This window comes from Tympanuchus pallidicinctus, unplaced genomic scaffold (genome assembly GCF_026119805.1).
Source record: "Tympanuchus pallidicinctus isolate F22 unplaced genomic scaffold, pur_lepc_1.0 scaffold12, whole genome shotgun sequence".
In the NCBI taxonomy this organism is placed as follows: Eukaryota; Metazoa; Chordata; class Aves; order Galliformes; family Phasianidae; genus Tympanuchus; species Tympanuchus pallidicinctus.
The window spans coordinates 16,755,341-16,770,719 of record NW_026294637.1 but is presented as its reverse complement, the minus strand read 5'-3'; the positions used below and the strand labels follow the sequence as shown (position 1 = coordinate 16,770,719).

The following is a 15,379-nucleotide window of genomic DNA, read 5'->3' as shown; positions in this document are numbered from 1 at the left end:
GTTCTGTAATGCCAGTGTTTTACAAGATGATCTGAAGTCCCTTTTTGATTCAGTTCAGGCATGAATTAAGCCTTGAAATTCATTTATACGTGATAACTGCTAGAAACTAATTGTGGCCTTTCACCTTGAAATTTTTTTGTGCTGTTGTTTTTCCCAGTCATATCCCTATATCTGGACCTGTCTCACTGCAGAGAAAAACTGCAGATCACGCTGCTTTTGCTTTGGAAGCTCCAGTATTTCCTCTCTGAATGAATATATCCTAGTCAGTTTTGTTCTATCTTGAGCTGCTATTCAATTCTTAAGCATCAAGCAGTGTAGATGGTGCAAGCTCAATGGCTTCAGGGTCCATACATCTGTTACTCCTGTGACTGCTGCTGAAGCATAGAGTCCGGGTTGGCAGATGGAAGATTTGCCTTTGAGGAGAAATAGGTCATATATCAGAAAGTAAAAATAGAGAAACAGATGCAGTCTTTCTTCCCCAACAGACCGGTATTTACTCAACAATACTCTTAATAACTGAAGGAGCAGCTACTTGAGAGCAGTTCTCCATACATGATGGAAGATAGCATTGTCTAGCAAACACAAGAGTGCAAGAGATCTGATGACACAGGTCTCAGCCAAGGTACAAGCCAAGGACGCAGTGGTGAGGAGCAATAAGCAATTAAGGGGGTTCAGTGTAAATGTTTTGCTTGGGACATACTAAAGTTTTGACTGTTAAGAGAGTAATTTTCTTTGGGAAAGCTCAATTTCTACATGTGCTTTATTACTCCTCTGCTTTATTCCAGCTTGTATTTTTACCACAGTTAGTCCATTTACATGCAGTTACTGGGATTCCACTGGCTTTTTTCACCCAAGCACTGTCCTCACAGTGACTGTGCTGTTTGTTCTCATCCCCAGTCAGCTCCCACACTACTCTGAAGGAAGAATTCTAACCTCACACGTCAGTCAACTCCAGCTAACACAAAGTGAATAAGAGAGAAAAGGCAGTAATAGAAGCACAAAGATATAACATGCAATAACATGCAGGAGCTAGCACAGGGCACCTCTGATACCAGGCTGAACCTAATCTTTAAGGTGAGCAGCAATGGCACATTTATGTTCGTATGGCTAGTGAGGAGGCAACGGTAAGCTGTAGTTAGAAGAAATCAAAGGCACTTAACAGTTAAAATGACATGTAAAGTTTGGGAAATTATAACTGAGGGTGCTACAGTAAAGGAGGGTGGCGAAGGTGAGAAGGAACAAGTCATACATCTCATGGTAGAAGGTTGCAAGTTTTTTGAAGAACTACTGAGAAGCCTCAGTGGAGGACGTGGTATAGCTAAAATAGCTTGAGTTTTCCGAGTAAGGGAAGGCAACAGTTCAAGATGCTTCATCAAAACTGACTCAAACCACCTTGTTTTAAAGAAGTAGAATTGCATGCAGTGAGTGCTTTTCTATTCTTTGCACTGAACTCATCCTCCCCACCTACTTAAATGAGCCTAAAACAACTGATGAACTGCTCAGGGATGCAACATAGTTGTAGATAGCACAATTACAGCAACAACAAAGAATTGGGTAAGGTTCATAGTAGCTCCTTTAAAGACAGCAAAAGAACATACTGGCCTATTTAGTGGAAAAAAGGTGGCTAAAGTGCCGAGGGGGAAGGTAAATAATTGCTCAAAGCAACACTGAGAGTTTGCCTTAAAACAGCAGCAGCTGACCTTCTCCAAAAAGCTGCAGTTCTGCAGCAACTGTGCTATATGCAGAAGTAAAGATTAAGTGCCTAGTGCATACAAAGGTTATGCTGGTAAAACAGGAATGTCTCCACTGGGAGTCTGACTGCTGGGAGGTGGGATGAGAGCAGAACTGCTATTACCTTAAGCAGAGAGGAATCTCAGTATGGACATAAAATAGTAATTACAGGATTAACATCTATTTTCTATGAAGAAGCTTCAGTCTGTCCTACGGTGCTTGCAAAGGACAGGTAAGTTCTTTTTTCTCCTTCCTTCCAAGTATATTTCCATGGCAAGTTTCAAAACACCCAATACTGTACACTCTGCTGAACTCCTCAGATGTAAATGACAACTTCCACAGAATTCCCCTATCATTCCTTTGGAGAATCTTCATGGCTACAGCCATTTATCAGCAGGCTGCATTTATGTTCTTACGAAATCCAGCCAAATGCTGCTGACAACCAATTCCCCCTCTCTCTTCTGCTGCTCCCAAAAAGCCTTTTGGAGTTCTGGTTCATAGGACCGTTCGTGTGGGTCTCAGAGTGTTGTAGTCAGGCAGTCAAGCTTTTCTCTTGACGTAGAAGATGACCTCTGCTAGGTCTATAATTTATTCACGTGACTTTTACTAGCAGGTCCTACAGCACAAAGTTACATCCAGCTCTTCTCACGCTGCTGCTCCCAACTCCTGCATTTATTAACCAGAAAGCCTTCTAAATGTTATCTAGTAGCACAGATTAAGCAGTTTTGTTCTGCGGATCATGTTCCTTAGCTTGCTCTTTCATTTCCTCTCATTCAACATTATCACATTATGTTCCCTCTTCTTATGTGCTTTTCCTCTACACAAAGCTCTTTAAACAGCTGCAAAGGGGGAGGGACCACAATGCTTATGAAAACTCCACTTTGCAGAATGCTTCTGCCAGGTCCTACTGTCTGCCTCTTTCCAGGGATTTAATACCTCCAAAATTCAGGACTGCTTTTACATCTCTTGCTTGTGCAACCCTGACAACAGAGCCTACTGCCAGCTGTCTTAATTGAAGAGCAGTAACCACCTCTTCCTGTTATTGCCATGAGGAATACGTACACTCTCTTTCTCTTTGTAGTGGGCTCCTTCTATTTCAACGGTAAGTGATCTTTTCTTTCACATACAGTTTGCAGAGCAGTGATAGCTTTTGTGGCTGGGAGGTAGGACAGTGATATAAGCTCTCAAGCCGTTTCTACCACTTCAGTAGCTTGCAGACTTTAAGAAGATGCATGAAATATATTGTTTAGTGTTGTTTCTGGCACATTAGATAGCAGCAAATCCACTGTTGTGGATATGTAGACAGTAAGTTGGAGATAAAATGACAGAGTAGTAGGAGATTGCAGTGATAACCACTAAAGAATGCTCCTTTCGATTCTTCCACGATCATCTGTGACAGGAAAAGCAAGTAGTGACAGAGAAAAAATAAAAATGGAACTAGGACATAAGCCATGAGACAGATCTTCTCTACAATTATTCACCCAAGTTCATGTATTTTGCTAAGTTCTTACTTCCTAATTGTTTGATTTGTATGTAACTAGTGATTAAATCAAGTTGTAATATATAAATACATGTTAAAAAATATAAACGCCTATTAAGACCAGGTTTTTTTAGCCCATCAGCATTTCTTGCATTTGTTTAAGCCAACACGCACAGCTCAGAAGCAGCACAGAACATTTACCATGGGAGCATCTTCCACAGGGCGACTCCACTGAAGGGTCTGGAGCGAAACCGAAACTGAATTAGGACAAAATCACATCTTTCTCATGTTTACCAATTCGACCCATGTTTTTCCTTCTTCAGTTACTGAAAGGCAGCTTTTGTAAACATCTGCTATGGAACCAGAGCGAGGGCCTACCTTAGATTACATATTTTTAAACTCATTAGCATTTCCTTGTTATTCCCATTAATTGCAGTGGGAAAATTAAAATAGTCTTTACAATAAAATGAATTCACTGCTGTTTCCATTGGAACAATAAGCATTCCAAATTAGTGCACATTACTGTAAGACACTATATTAACCTTTTTACTCGAGTCCACTGAAAAGCAACAACATCATTAAGTGATTTTGGAGAAGATAAATGTTATGCTGTTGCTGCATCCCACTTGCTATTTCCTAATTACAGATGGGAATTTGGTACGTCACCACTGTTGGCATAAATCATATGTGATAGAGGAAAGAGCAAAAATGACAGTCTGTTGTACAAGGTATTATTTCTAAGCAAATATTATTTCAATGGTTATTAAAATGTCTGGTCAGGGATATGGGGAAACATGGCTTATGTTAAATGTTACCATTTAGACAGTGATAACTGTGCACATGCCTGTATCTATCAACATTGCTCCATGTTCTGTTCTATTCACACCTAACACATTTGTAATGTCACTATGAAAATAAGCAATGGAGCACAGCCTGAAGAGATATTTCATGTTTTATATATAAATTAGACCATGTAAATGGTAAAAATTACACTGGGTAATGAATCAAATCTGGTTTTGTTTCTTCTATTGGGAAACCAGAAGCATCCTGGAGCAATTTTTTTAATGGTCATAACTCCCACACAGAATACAAACTTACTGCAGAATCTGCACTGCAAGCTATAGGCAATGGGCTCTCCTTGACATGGAACAGATGTGCAGCATGTTCAGTGAGGCTACAATTTCTTTAGCTCAGGATCCACTCTGGTACTTTTTCCCAATTAGTGCTTCCAGTACACAAATACAGTCTACCCCCAGATGAAGGCTGCTTCATCAGTCTTGCTAAGGTCATCTGTCCAAAAGCATCATTTGCTCCCTGTAACATTTCTGTTGATGACTGCTACTTTGGGGAGGAAAAAAAAAAAGAATTTATGAGCAGAAAAAAGTGCACTTGCATTTTTTCCAACTCTGAGGAGAAAAACATTGAATTCCAGTGCAATCAATGAACATCATGAAATGCACAAAGGACAAACCTGAATGACAGGTAATTTTGTTTTCATTAGGTGACATCTGGTTACAACAATATTGGTAATGGAAAATAGATGATAAAAATGATTCTAGAACCATTTGTTTTTATACTTTATTTACAGGAGATTGGACCTAGCAGCCTTTAAAGCAGTGCATTGCTGACATCTAGTGGTATTGGATATAAGCACCGAATTGAAATATGAAAGCAGCCCTTTTGATATTCTTGATGATTAAGTTATGGAAAGGCTGGGATGAGGTGGCAGTTTTGAATAGAATAACCCCTCACTGTGGGAGCCCCTTCCCTAAGAACAGAGAGGAGTATCTCCAAGGGATTCATTATTTAACAAACCATTTTTATAATATGTGGTGGCAATTATTCATCTGCACGGTTTATTGACAGTGAAAACAATTCGAACAAGAATTCACTCTTTGCTAGCAGCACTCAGTGAGCACTGTATGAAACAAACCAACGACAATCTACTTATATTTGAACTGCAGCAGTCTGCTTATATCAGTTACATATGCAGCAGCACGATTTTTGTTGAAGAGACCACAAACAAGAAAAATAACTAACCAAGATTCTCTCTGTAGCTACCACAAGGCTTTTCAGCTAGCCTTCTAAACACAAAATGATCCATTCTTGGGGTGCAGTCCCACTTTCTACATAGTATCAAATTTAGCTCCATCTTAATTGCAAAACACAAGGAAAGAAAAACCAACAGAATCTGGAGCTTAGCGAGGATCAGCATAGCTCTAGCTTGATAAGCCTTTGATTAGGGAGGCTTACACTGAGAATGAACATAATATTAAAATATTACATGGTACAAGGGCTTTTATAATGACTTGGAAACAAGTGCAAAGCAAGTGTGAATCAGAAAACAAACCAACACAACACTGGTATTCTCCAAGATGGCTTGGGATGTACTTGAGAAGCCTGCTCTGAAGGACGTTGTTATGGTTAAGCACGTGTGGCACAAATGTTTGTGCCATAGCACATACTGCTTTCAACAGAATTAAAACGAGCCTGGTGATCATCTCTTCCTGTCCCCAGAGCTCAAGTGAAAAAGCAGCTCGTAGAAAAATAAAAGATCTGTTTAACAAAGCTCTCTTCCACGTCCCTCTGCTTGCTTACTGGATCATAAACAAGAACTTCTTGTAGTATTTATTAATCTGAGTGGAATTCAGAAGTATCTAATCTCAAGAGGGATTTGTGTCTCTCCTGGAGCCCAGTTCTCGTGAAAACTAGACATTAAATTGCACATAGACCTTGGCTGCTTACACACACCTTTCTGGTCTTTCTACATCTGCCTTTCTCTGGATCTCATGGATATGCTACAGCATAAAAAGCACAGTAAATTTAAAACACTTGTATGTGGTGTTTTACTGAGTGGAACTACTCTGGAGAACAATTAAGCAAATATGCTGCAGTGACACTATTCTCATTTCTGCACTTTTGGGGTAGCTCAGTACCCTTTCCTACTGAAGAATCAATCCATTCACTGGACTAGAATCTGTTCTCCAAAACACCTGTGTCCATCCCTGCCAAGTGTATCACACAACACAGAATTACTCTACGTACACAGAACTGCTGCCCTGCAAGGGCTCAATACAGTCAGCAGCAGGTCACCAGGACCATAGGCATCACTATTGTTATGTGGCCAACAGAGGTTTGAAAAGTGTCATCAAAAAGCATGAGTAAGAACATGGAACAGATGCATTTACCTCTGGAGTTGTGCCATAGGTCCTTCTGCTCCATGCAGAATGTTCAGGCTGGTTTGACAGCAGCTTGCTGGTCCCGTATTTTGCAGTTACCGAACTCCAGCCTCGACCGTCTAAGATTGAAATATCTCTGCTAGTCCAAATCAAATCAGGGTTTTTTTTCTCCACATGAAGTAAGGCTTAGATTAGCACTTCTAATTTCCATACAAAATCATTGTGAAACAGAAACATTGCAGCCTACCAAAGAGCATGCTATCACTGTGACTTCTGCAGCTCACCTTGATCGCTCTTTCAGTTTCTAAGTGTAACTGCAATCATTTTTCTGCCTCTTATGACAATGAAGAGCGAAGTCACACCCAGACTCCCTTCACTGAGATCTTTGAAACTCTCTTTCTCTGCTGATAAGAGCGTGGATTTGCTTCTGCTTTGCAACTGAGTTCCCAAAAGTACCTGTCAATCTGAGCTTTACCTCATTCTGTGCAAAGAAACCCACAGCGCCCTGATTTACCTGCTTTAATCTGTGCTCTGTGACAGACAGCCCACTTCAGCAGGATGTTGGTGCAAGCACCATTCCTTCTGTTCATGCAAGCCTACAACAATCTTTAAGAAACCAAAGGCCCTCATTACTTCATGAAAATGATGTGACACATAGGAATTCTGTGATCGCCACAGCTTGGCCCTTGGTGTCCCTTCTGTAACCCCATATCTGATGTCTTACAGGAAGCACTGCAGCAGATGCTGAGGAAAAGCTAATGAACCACCTACTGAGTCCTGACAGGTACAACAAGTTAATTCGCCCAGCTGTCAACTCATCCCAGTTGGTATCTATAGAACTGCAGGTTTCCCTGGCACAGCTCATCAGTGTGGTAAGCTCAAATTAAGCTGTTCCTTTTTAACTCATTACTATCTGCACAGCATATAAGTAAAAGTCAGACTGTTGTTACCTGTCCTATTATTTTATAATTTACATAATATTTGGTAGGCAGGGCCCATAAGCAATAAGGACAGAGCCAGATCTTCATCCAATAAAATCCCACTGTTCAAAAATCAAAATCATGCTATTAACTCAGTGCAGCTGACAGAAGTTACACTAGGTCAGGATCTATTCTGTACTGTGTTTGTAATACTAAGCCATTTTTTTTGCAAAATGCAAAATGTGGTTTACTGGTATGAAAACAAGCCAGGAAGACAGCTTAAGATCCCACAGTATATCAGCAAAGCACAGTGAAATGTTACCAAAAGAAAGACATGCTAGTTCTGTCTGGAATAGCTTAAATCAATCATTAAATATCAATCATAAACCATTAAATCAATTCGCATGTAAGCAACTCCCCATCTTCAATAAAATTGACTGCAGAGGGTCTGAAAGACAGTTTTACTCCAAGTTAACATGTGTTTAACAGTCCTTCCAAGGACTGCTGATGCCAAGTCAGGTTTAGCCATTAACAGCAGCGTGAATAAAATCTAGCACGTAAGTGGGAATGATTTCATGAACTGGGGCTTTCAGCTCTGCTGCTCTTTCCTGGGTGAAAAAGATGCAGACAGCTGGTTCTCTGCATGGGCAGGGATCAAGAATGATGCAGTTTAGTCCCTGTCTCCCTGTGCCTTCACTCTTCAGGCAGAAGGCAAAAATAAATGGTCTTATGGGCTCTAAGAATACCAACCATCTTCAGCAGCAAAGAAGTATTTTCTTTTTCTGTAGAAATCTTCCCAATTCTCTGATCTCCTATCTTGTTCATTCAGTAGAACCCCAGATGCACAGATCTGCAGCACAGAAACTTCTGCCAGTTCCATGAAGCAGAGCCTGCCAGCCAACAGCTTTCACGACAAACCTTACATAAACTTTAAACAAATTATTGGGCTCCTGGTGGCCAAAGTGTGCCTTCTGTTTCAAATCAAATCCTCAGGGGGAAGTAAATAAATAAATAAATCAGCCTGTGGGGAGAAATTGTTCCCAAGTAGCAACATTCACACCAGTCACAACTGTTTTTGTCAAAAGCCACTTGGAGCCATACACATGAAGAGCTACTGACAGTACACTGCTGCAATAATATTGAACAACTTTTCCCTCTGTCTTCCCCTGCAGAACGAACGAGAGCAGATCATGACTACAAATGTCTGGTTAAACCAGGTAATAAAACCCACAGAAGCATGCTCTTGCAATCCACAAACACAACTGCTTTCACTCCATCATAGTGATTGTTTTGTTGTCTGGTCTGGATACCCCCATCACAACTGTACAATTCCTCTCTTAGGAGTGGATTGATTATCGTTTGGCTTGGAAGCCTTCTGACTACGAAGGAATAAATATGCTGAGAATACCTGCAAAACATATCTGGCTGCCAGACATTGTGCTTTACAATAAGTAAGTAGAACATCCATAGTTTATGCAGACAGCAAACAAAATCATAATCGTGTATCAAGAAAAAAAGCATCAGAACCAATGAAATAGGTCTTATCAAATTCCAAAGCTAAATTTGGTAACTTATAGCTAGTATCCAGTATATCTGACAGAGGTGTTTGCCTACAAGACTTCAGCAAAACAAAGTCTTAGAGATTCCAGCAGACCTGGGCCATGTCTGCAGCATGGGTTGTTACAACACCAGAACATCCATGAGGAGGCTTACAGCCGAGACACAAGTCTTTATCAGATTAGATTACATGGCAAGCATGAGCTATAGATACAAGCACAGCTGCACACTGACCACGTTTCCAAAAAGCCATTTCTATCCCATACTTTAGGCACTCGGCTACGTTTTTGCCTCCTACTTCTTTTTCTGTCCTTTCAACACAGACTCCAGGTCATAAACCTGTTACAAAGTCACAGGCATCAGAATTCTGCCAGTTAACATTCATTTTCAAAACCAGATTATGTTCTGTTTTCATAAAGCATTCAAAAATCGATTCCAAAATTGATTATAAGAACATATCATGAATCTGTTAACATTTGACCCTGTTGCTTCACAGCACTAAGAAAAAGAAAAGCTTGGTAGTAGAATAGTCCAATACTGCTTTTCCACAACAAATAACTGCCAATTTTTGTGTCTGTTTGGTTTAAGTCTGTAGCAGATCCATGAAGTAAATGATATCAAGTCTTTAAGAAAAACAAACAAGAAGCAAAACCACACAATAACTGAAATGTATAATGCAATGTCATGATACTTTTGAAAACCAATGAATTCAAGAATACATAATGGTTTACTAACATGTACAGATGGGAAATGTAGGAAGTTTATATATATCTGAATTAAGTCCCTGGAATCCTACTGCTGGAGATGAGCTTAGAGAAATATTTAAATACCAAAAACTACTGCGTTAGTCACAAAATAATTCAGCCAGTGGATTAGGATGTATTCTGCCCGCTCAAATCTTGTTCTGCTGAATTGTGACACTGCCCTCTGGCTTCTTTCTTCCATATTCCCCAGATGGTAATGCTTAATGGATTGTAGGGGCAAGGAACACTTTTTGAAAGCTTCCTAAATGCACAGAAACGAGCGAAAGCCTCCCCACATCAAAACTTTTACAGCAGTACAAAGATTCAAATTAAACCTTAGATGAAGGATCATCTCCTTCCTACAACTTTCTCCTGCAGAAGCAGTGTTTCATAGGCATCAGACACAGAGCCAAGGGCAGCCAGCAAAAGTTCACACATACTGTCAGCCCAGAAGTCTACCCACTGTGTCATATGCCTTAACTATAAATCTAAGTCAGGGAGACAGAGTATGCCAGAAAGATATCGTTTATTTACTAAAAACAAACAAACAACACCAAAACAGACAAACAACAACCCACAGAATGGCAGAAAACTAACGACTCCTAGCACTGTTGCCATTTGCTTCTGCTTCTGGTTGTTCCACTGCCTACTGAACCAGCCACCATGGTCTCACCAGCAGCAGGAAGCCTTTGCACAGCCAAACGTAACTGATCTGGAGAGCAGCAACACAGGTGCCAAGCCTTGGATGCTTGTAGCAATTCCTTGCTTAGAAAGGTCAGCCTCAGCACCAAAACAGCTATTTTAATGACACTGTTTTACTACCTTCTAAGGAGCAGATGTCCCACTGCAGTAAAGGGCCCTAGTTAATCACAGCCAGTTGATATTCACTGGTTTATGCTTTGATTTTTCTCTTTCATTTTTTACACTCAACACATTGTCTCTACATTATATACATGTATTTAAATATTATCTCTAGGTTACGCACATTTCTTTACAACTGCATTTGTTTATCAAAAAGAGATGGGATGTATCTCGTCTAGACTCATTTTTGCAGTCTAACAGTGCTAACCCAGTGTCAATAAAAGCAGTTGCATTTCCTCAAATGTCAAGAAGAGTCACTGACAGCTGCTCCTCCTTGCTGCAGTAATTTCCTTTGGTATTAAGATTGGCTGAGTGTGAAAGGTGTTGCACAGCACATCTGGAATAATACACTGAACGTGCTCAGAAACATTAGATTTCAAGAATATTCCTCAGCAACTGACCACTTTGAGTTACTGCCTGGGGACACTTGGTGGGTTAAAAACCCCCACGTTGCTTGCCCAGAAATAGTGGACAGGAAACCACTCTGAATGCTGACTGACAACAATCCTCTCCCTGAACTAAAAGGCCCATCATAACACAGGAGACTCTCCTGGGGAAGTGCAGCATTTGGAGGAGATACAAAGCCAAGATCATTTGTGGGCATTAAGAACTCCGTGGTTTGTCTGTCCTGGTTTTGTAACACGCAAACATTAACTGGAATGATGTGATAAATTATAAACCACATAATTACATTTTCTCTGCCTGCACTCTCCCTGCATTTCCAGCTAACTGCTCATCCCTATTTCCTTGTCTAAGTCATTTGGGAGTGTTGCTGTGTGCTCCTGGCTGTGGCTGTGTTCCTAATCAAAGGTACCTCCATTTTCATGCTGAATGATCCCATTTTTACCCAGCTTTCAAAGATGCTACAAGCCTTAATCACTTTAAGAAATATTTCCACATGCTTTGAGTTCTTTGGATAAAATGTGCACTTTTTTTTTATTTAATAATCATTTTATAAAAATTGTTTACTGTAACTACTGGACAAAATATCAGTTCTCTGTCTGGAAGAAATGCATACATTAATCTCCCTGTCAAATTATATAGCTGCCTACAACGTAGAATTCAATACTGAAACCTTACTAAGCTTTAACTCCAGCAGCTGAGGCCCACAAGGCAAAAACTGACAAAGTTTTTCTGTCTTTAACTTTTCCTCTTAATGTTTGCTGGTCTTCTCTCCTGTTTCTGTCCTGTTTCTTTCATCAGTGCGGATGGTACATATGAAGTTTCGCTATACACAAATGCAATTGTACAGAATAATGGGAGCATTCGCTGGTTGCCTCCAGCAATTTACAAGAGTGCCTGCAAGATTGAGGTTAAGCATTTCCCATTTGATCAACAAAACTGCACCTTAAAGTTCCGGTCTTGGACGTATGATCACACAGAAATTGATATGGTACTTAAAACTTCCATGGCAAGCATGGATGACTTTACACCAAGTGGAGAATGGGACATTGTAGCACTCCCAGGAAGAAGAACTGTAAATCCTTTGGATCCCAATTATGTTGATGTGACGTATGACTTCATTATTAAAAGGAAACCTCTTTTTTATACCATCAATCTTATAATTCCTTGTGTGCTAATTACATCCTTAGCCATCCTGGTGTTCTACTTGCCCTCAGACTGCGGCGAAAAAATGACCTTATGCATATCTGTGTTGCTTGCTTTGACCGTGTTCTTACTGCTGATCTCCAAAATTGTTCCTCCAACATCTCTAGATGTTCCACTGATCGGGAAGTACCTCATGTTTACAATGGTACTGGTGACTTTCTCCATAGTTACCAGTGTCTGCGTACTCAATGTCCACCACAGATCTCCAAGCACTCACACCATGCCTCCGTGGGTAAAGCTGGTTTTCCTTGAAAGACTCCCAGCCTACCTGTTCATGAAGCGCCCAGAAAATAATTCGCCACGGCAAAAGCCGTGCAACTGCAAAAAGACAAGAGCAGAGAATCTCTGCATGGACACAGCTGACTTCTACAAGAACTCGACTTACTTTGTGAACACAGCCTCTGCCAAAAAGTACGACATGAAAATCACTGACACTCTTGACAATGTCAGCAGCCATCGAGATTTTAGGTTAAGAACAGGCACAAAATTTTCTCCCGAAGTCCAAGAAGCAATTGATGGAGTCAGCTTTATAGCAGAGCACATGAAAAGTGATGACAATGACCAGAGTGTAAGTAAACCTCCAAACTTCTTCCCTCGTCCTCCTCTGTAGCATGCTTTCCTTCAGGAAGGAGATTTGCACTCTCTAGCTACCTTGAAGGTTTTCAAGATATTCTAGCTAAGGGTTAAAAAAAACTTAATGAATTTGGTAAATTACTATGACCACACAAAAAGAGAACGCTGATCAGTAAGTCAGGAAACACCCTTGAAAAAGCTGTCTTGTCACCTTCAGGTAGTGTTTGGCAGAGAAAACAGTAATGCTGACTGCCAGGTCAGAGAGAACTCTATTTGAAAATATTTTTCCCCATCATGTTTAGACAGACTGCAACACATCAGCTCACATTAACCAGTGTATCTGCAGCTCAACCTTTGAGAACACCTGAAGATCTCTGTCTCTAATTCAGCAAGACAAGCTGCTATTAAGCTGCTCTGCTACAGCAAACACGATGGGTAGAATCAAAATCCTAACACCAGCAGAACTGATACTTCTTCCATTTGAGTTAAATCACACTTGTTATTGGCTATGAGAAGGACAGGATTCAGGGCACACGTAAGCAGTGCTGCTGCTGTCCTGTTCACATGCTCTACCCGAGCTACTAGGCAGCACAAGACAGCTGGTGCAAACACACCACAGATAATGCTCAGAAATACTCAGGTGGTTCAGAGTTTTGTTTAGATCACAGTTAAGGAAAATTGCCAAGCATCCCCTCTGTCATCCTGCTCAGTCCCAGATCCCAGTAGGACTGTAAGTTCTTCATTCCTGCCAAGCAGACTAAATGAAGCCTGGCTTCTGATACTGCAGAAGTCCCTTAGGAACATGCTGCTGAGTAGTTCATGTTTTCTATTAACTGAAATTACTGTCAATATAAATGAAGATCAGATGCTAACATTCAACACGACCTACACGCATTGAGAGTGACTGAAAAGAAGCACACTTCACAGAGCAGGAAAAAAGTTTTCTAATAGCTCAGAAATCCTTGCAAGAATATGTTGCATTTTAAAAGATCCAACTGAGACTAAGAGCAACTTTCAAGGGTACTTCATGCATTAAAAATGAATAGAATGCTTTTCACACAGGGTCCTCTGATACCACATGTTACTGTTTTATGGATTCATAACCTTAATTTCTGCTATCTTCACGATCACGGTCTGATAACTGTTAGTGTGCATTTACTACAGCCTCATTTCAGAAGTGCAAAATCGCCCTTAGCAGCAGAGGGAATTAGAAGTGTGTGCTGAAGGAAAAATGTGTCATGTTCTAATCTAAGAGACAAGATAAATGACAAAGCATGGCGAAGTCACTGGGGTGACAATGTCCCACGTTTAGTGAGGATCAATGACAGAGGAAAAATAATCATTCTTGAGATGCAAATGAAGATTGATATATTCATCCTTTGCAATGAAAGCCAGAAAGTCACTTCAGTTTGAGAACAGAATCCAAGACTAGCCTTATTTTATCTGTTCCACACACAACACATGTAAAGCCGAGGGGATTTTAATAAAAGCAACAGTATTAATATTCATTAAGTCTCTTGATAAGAAGACTGCCGGTAAGAAAAGTCAGAGGCTAACCTTGTTTAACAGCAATAATTACTCTTTCTCTTTGTCCAAAGAGATTAATAGCATCTGCAAATTGAAATTAAAGAAAAGAATCCTTAATTGGATTACACCGTAGGTCCTTCCGGAACACCAGGCAGCCTTGCCCTGCACCTCACACATCAAAGACAGCTCAGAAATATTTACAGTATTTTTTCTCCACTGCTGGGAACGGCAGCAGGAGAAAAATTCCTTCCCAAGTCTAAAGTCATTTTGTTCCCTGGACCTTGAGGTTTGCTTCCTTTTATTTTCATAAACAAAGACTGCATCAGCAAGAGGAAGAGCAAAATAACATGACAAATTGCTAATATCTTTAACTGGCTTTTTTTTCCAGGTCATTGAAGACTGGAAGTATGTTGCCATGGTAGTGGACAGGCTGTTTCTCTGGATATTTGTCCTTGTTTGTGTTCTGGGGACTGTTGGATTATTTCTGCAGCCGCTCTTTCAAAACCACATCGCTGCCACGAACCCTTAGCTCTTATCTAAAACTGCCAATGCCTACATAGATGCTGGGTCTCATCGTGCTCTCAGTTTCTCTCTGCTAAATCCAGAGATGTCAGATGAGTTGCTCTCCCAGTGGATTTACAGAAGGGATGTGGAAAGCAGCAACATTATTTTGATAGGAAAAAATACATAAGAAAAAAAAAAGAATCATTTTTCCCAATGAGTTCAGTACTTCTGGTGATCTCATGATCTCTGGCTCTTTTTTCAACTCTCTGAAGCCTGAATATTAGAGAAAGACATTTCCTGTATAATATGCCAGCTTGGCTCACAAGGATTATTTATTAAAAGGGTGTTTTATATACATTGCCTCAGGAAAGCCATTTTCTTTCCTTAGAACACTGCAGTTTCCATACTACAAAGAAGGCTTTTATTTCCTCAAATGCATCAGAATGATTTGTGTCTGATTTATACAGAGCTTGGTGGGTGGAATCATTGTTTAGCTGTGTTGACTGTGATATTTAAGACGGAACTGAGAAACAGAGCCATACTTCTGGTTTCTCATTGTGCTGTCCCTGCTAGTAGGTTAATCAACAGAGGCCAAATTAATATGTAATATTAACATTTATACGCTCTGTTCGGTGACAAAATGTGAATAAAATGCAAAAATTCTCCTTTATACATAGTCCTGAGATGTTCCTACAA

At 40.3% G+C, this 15,379-nt stretch overlaps 1 protein-coding gene and 1 long non-coding RNA gene across 3 annotated transcripts in view; one reads left to right on the top strand and one right to left on the bottom strand.

The window, feature by feature from the left end:
- LOC128075442 (uncharacterized) overlaps nt 1-15,379 on the bottom strand; it is an 89,629-nt gene that overhangs the window by 66,751 nt on the left and 7,499 nt on the right. The window lies entirely within an intron of this gene.
- Nucleotides 1,250-15,353, top strand: CHRNB4 (cholinergic receptor nicotinic beta 4 subunit). Of its 2 annotated transcripts, none has more exons than XM_052672201.1 (6): nt 1,250-1,963; nt 7,117-7,262; nt 8,483-8,527; nt 8,652-8,761; nt 11,675-12,647; nt 14,568-15,353. In XM_052672201.1, exons 1-6 carry the CDS (start codon nt 1,921-1,923, stop codon nt 14,706-14,708), a joined length of 1,458 nt encoding a protein of 485 aa, XP_052528161.1. In that variant the 5' UTR covers nt 1,250-1,920; the 3' UTR covers nt 14,709-15,353. The 2 variants fall into 2 exon arrangements, with proteins under 2 accessions (XP_052528161.1, XP_052528160.1); XM_052672200.1 differs by lacking the exon at nt 1,250-1,963 and adding an exon at nt 2,224-2,833.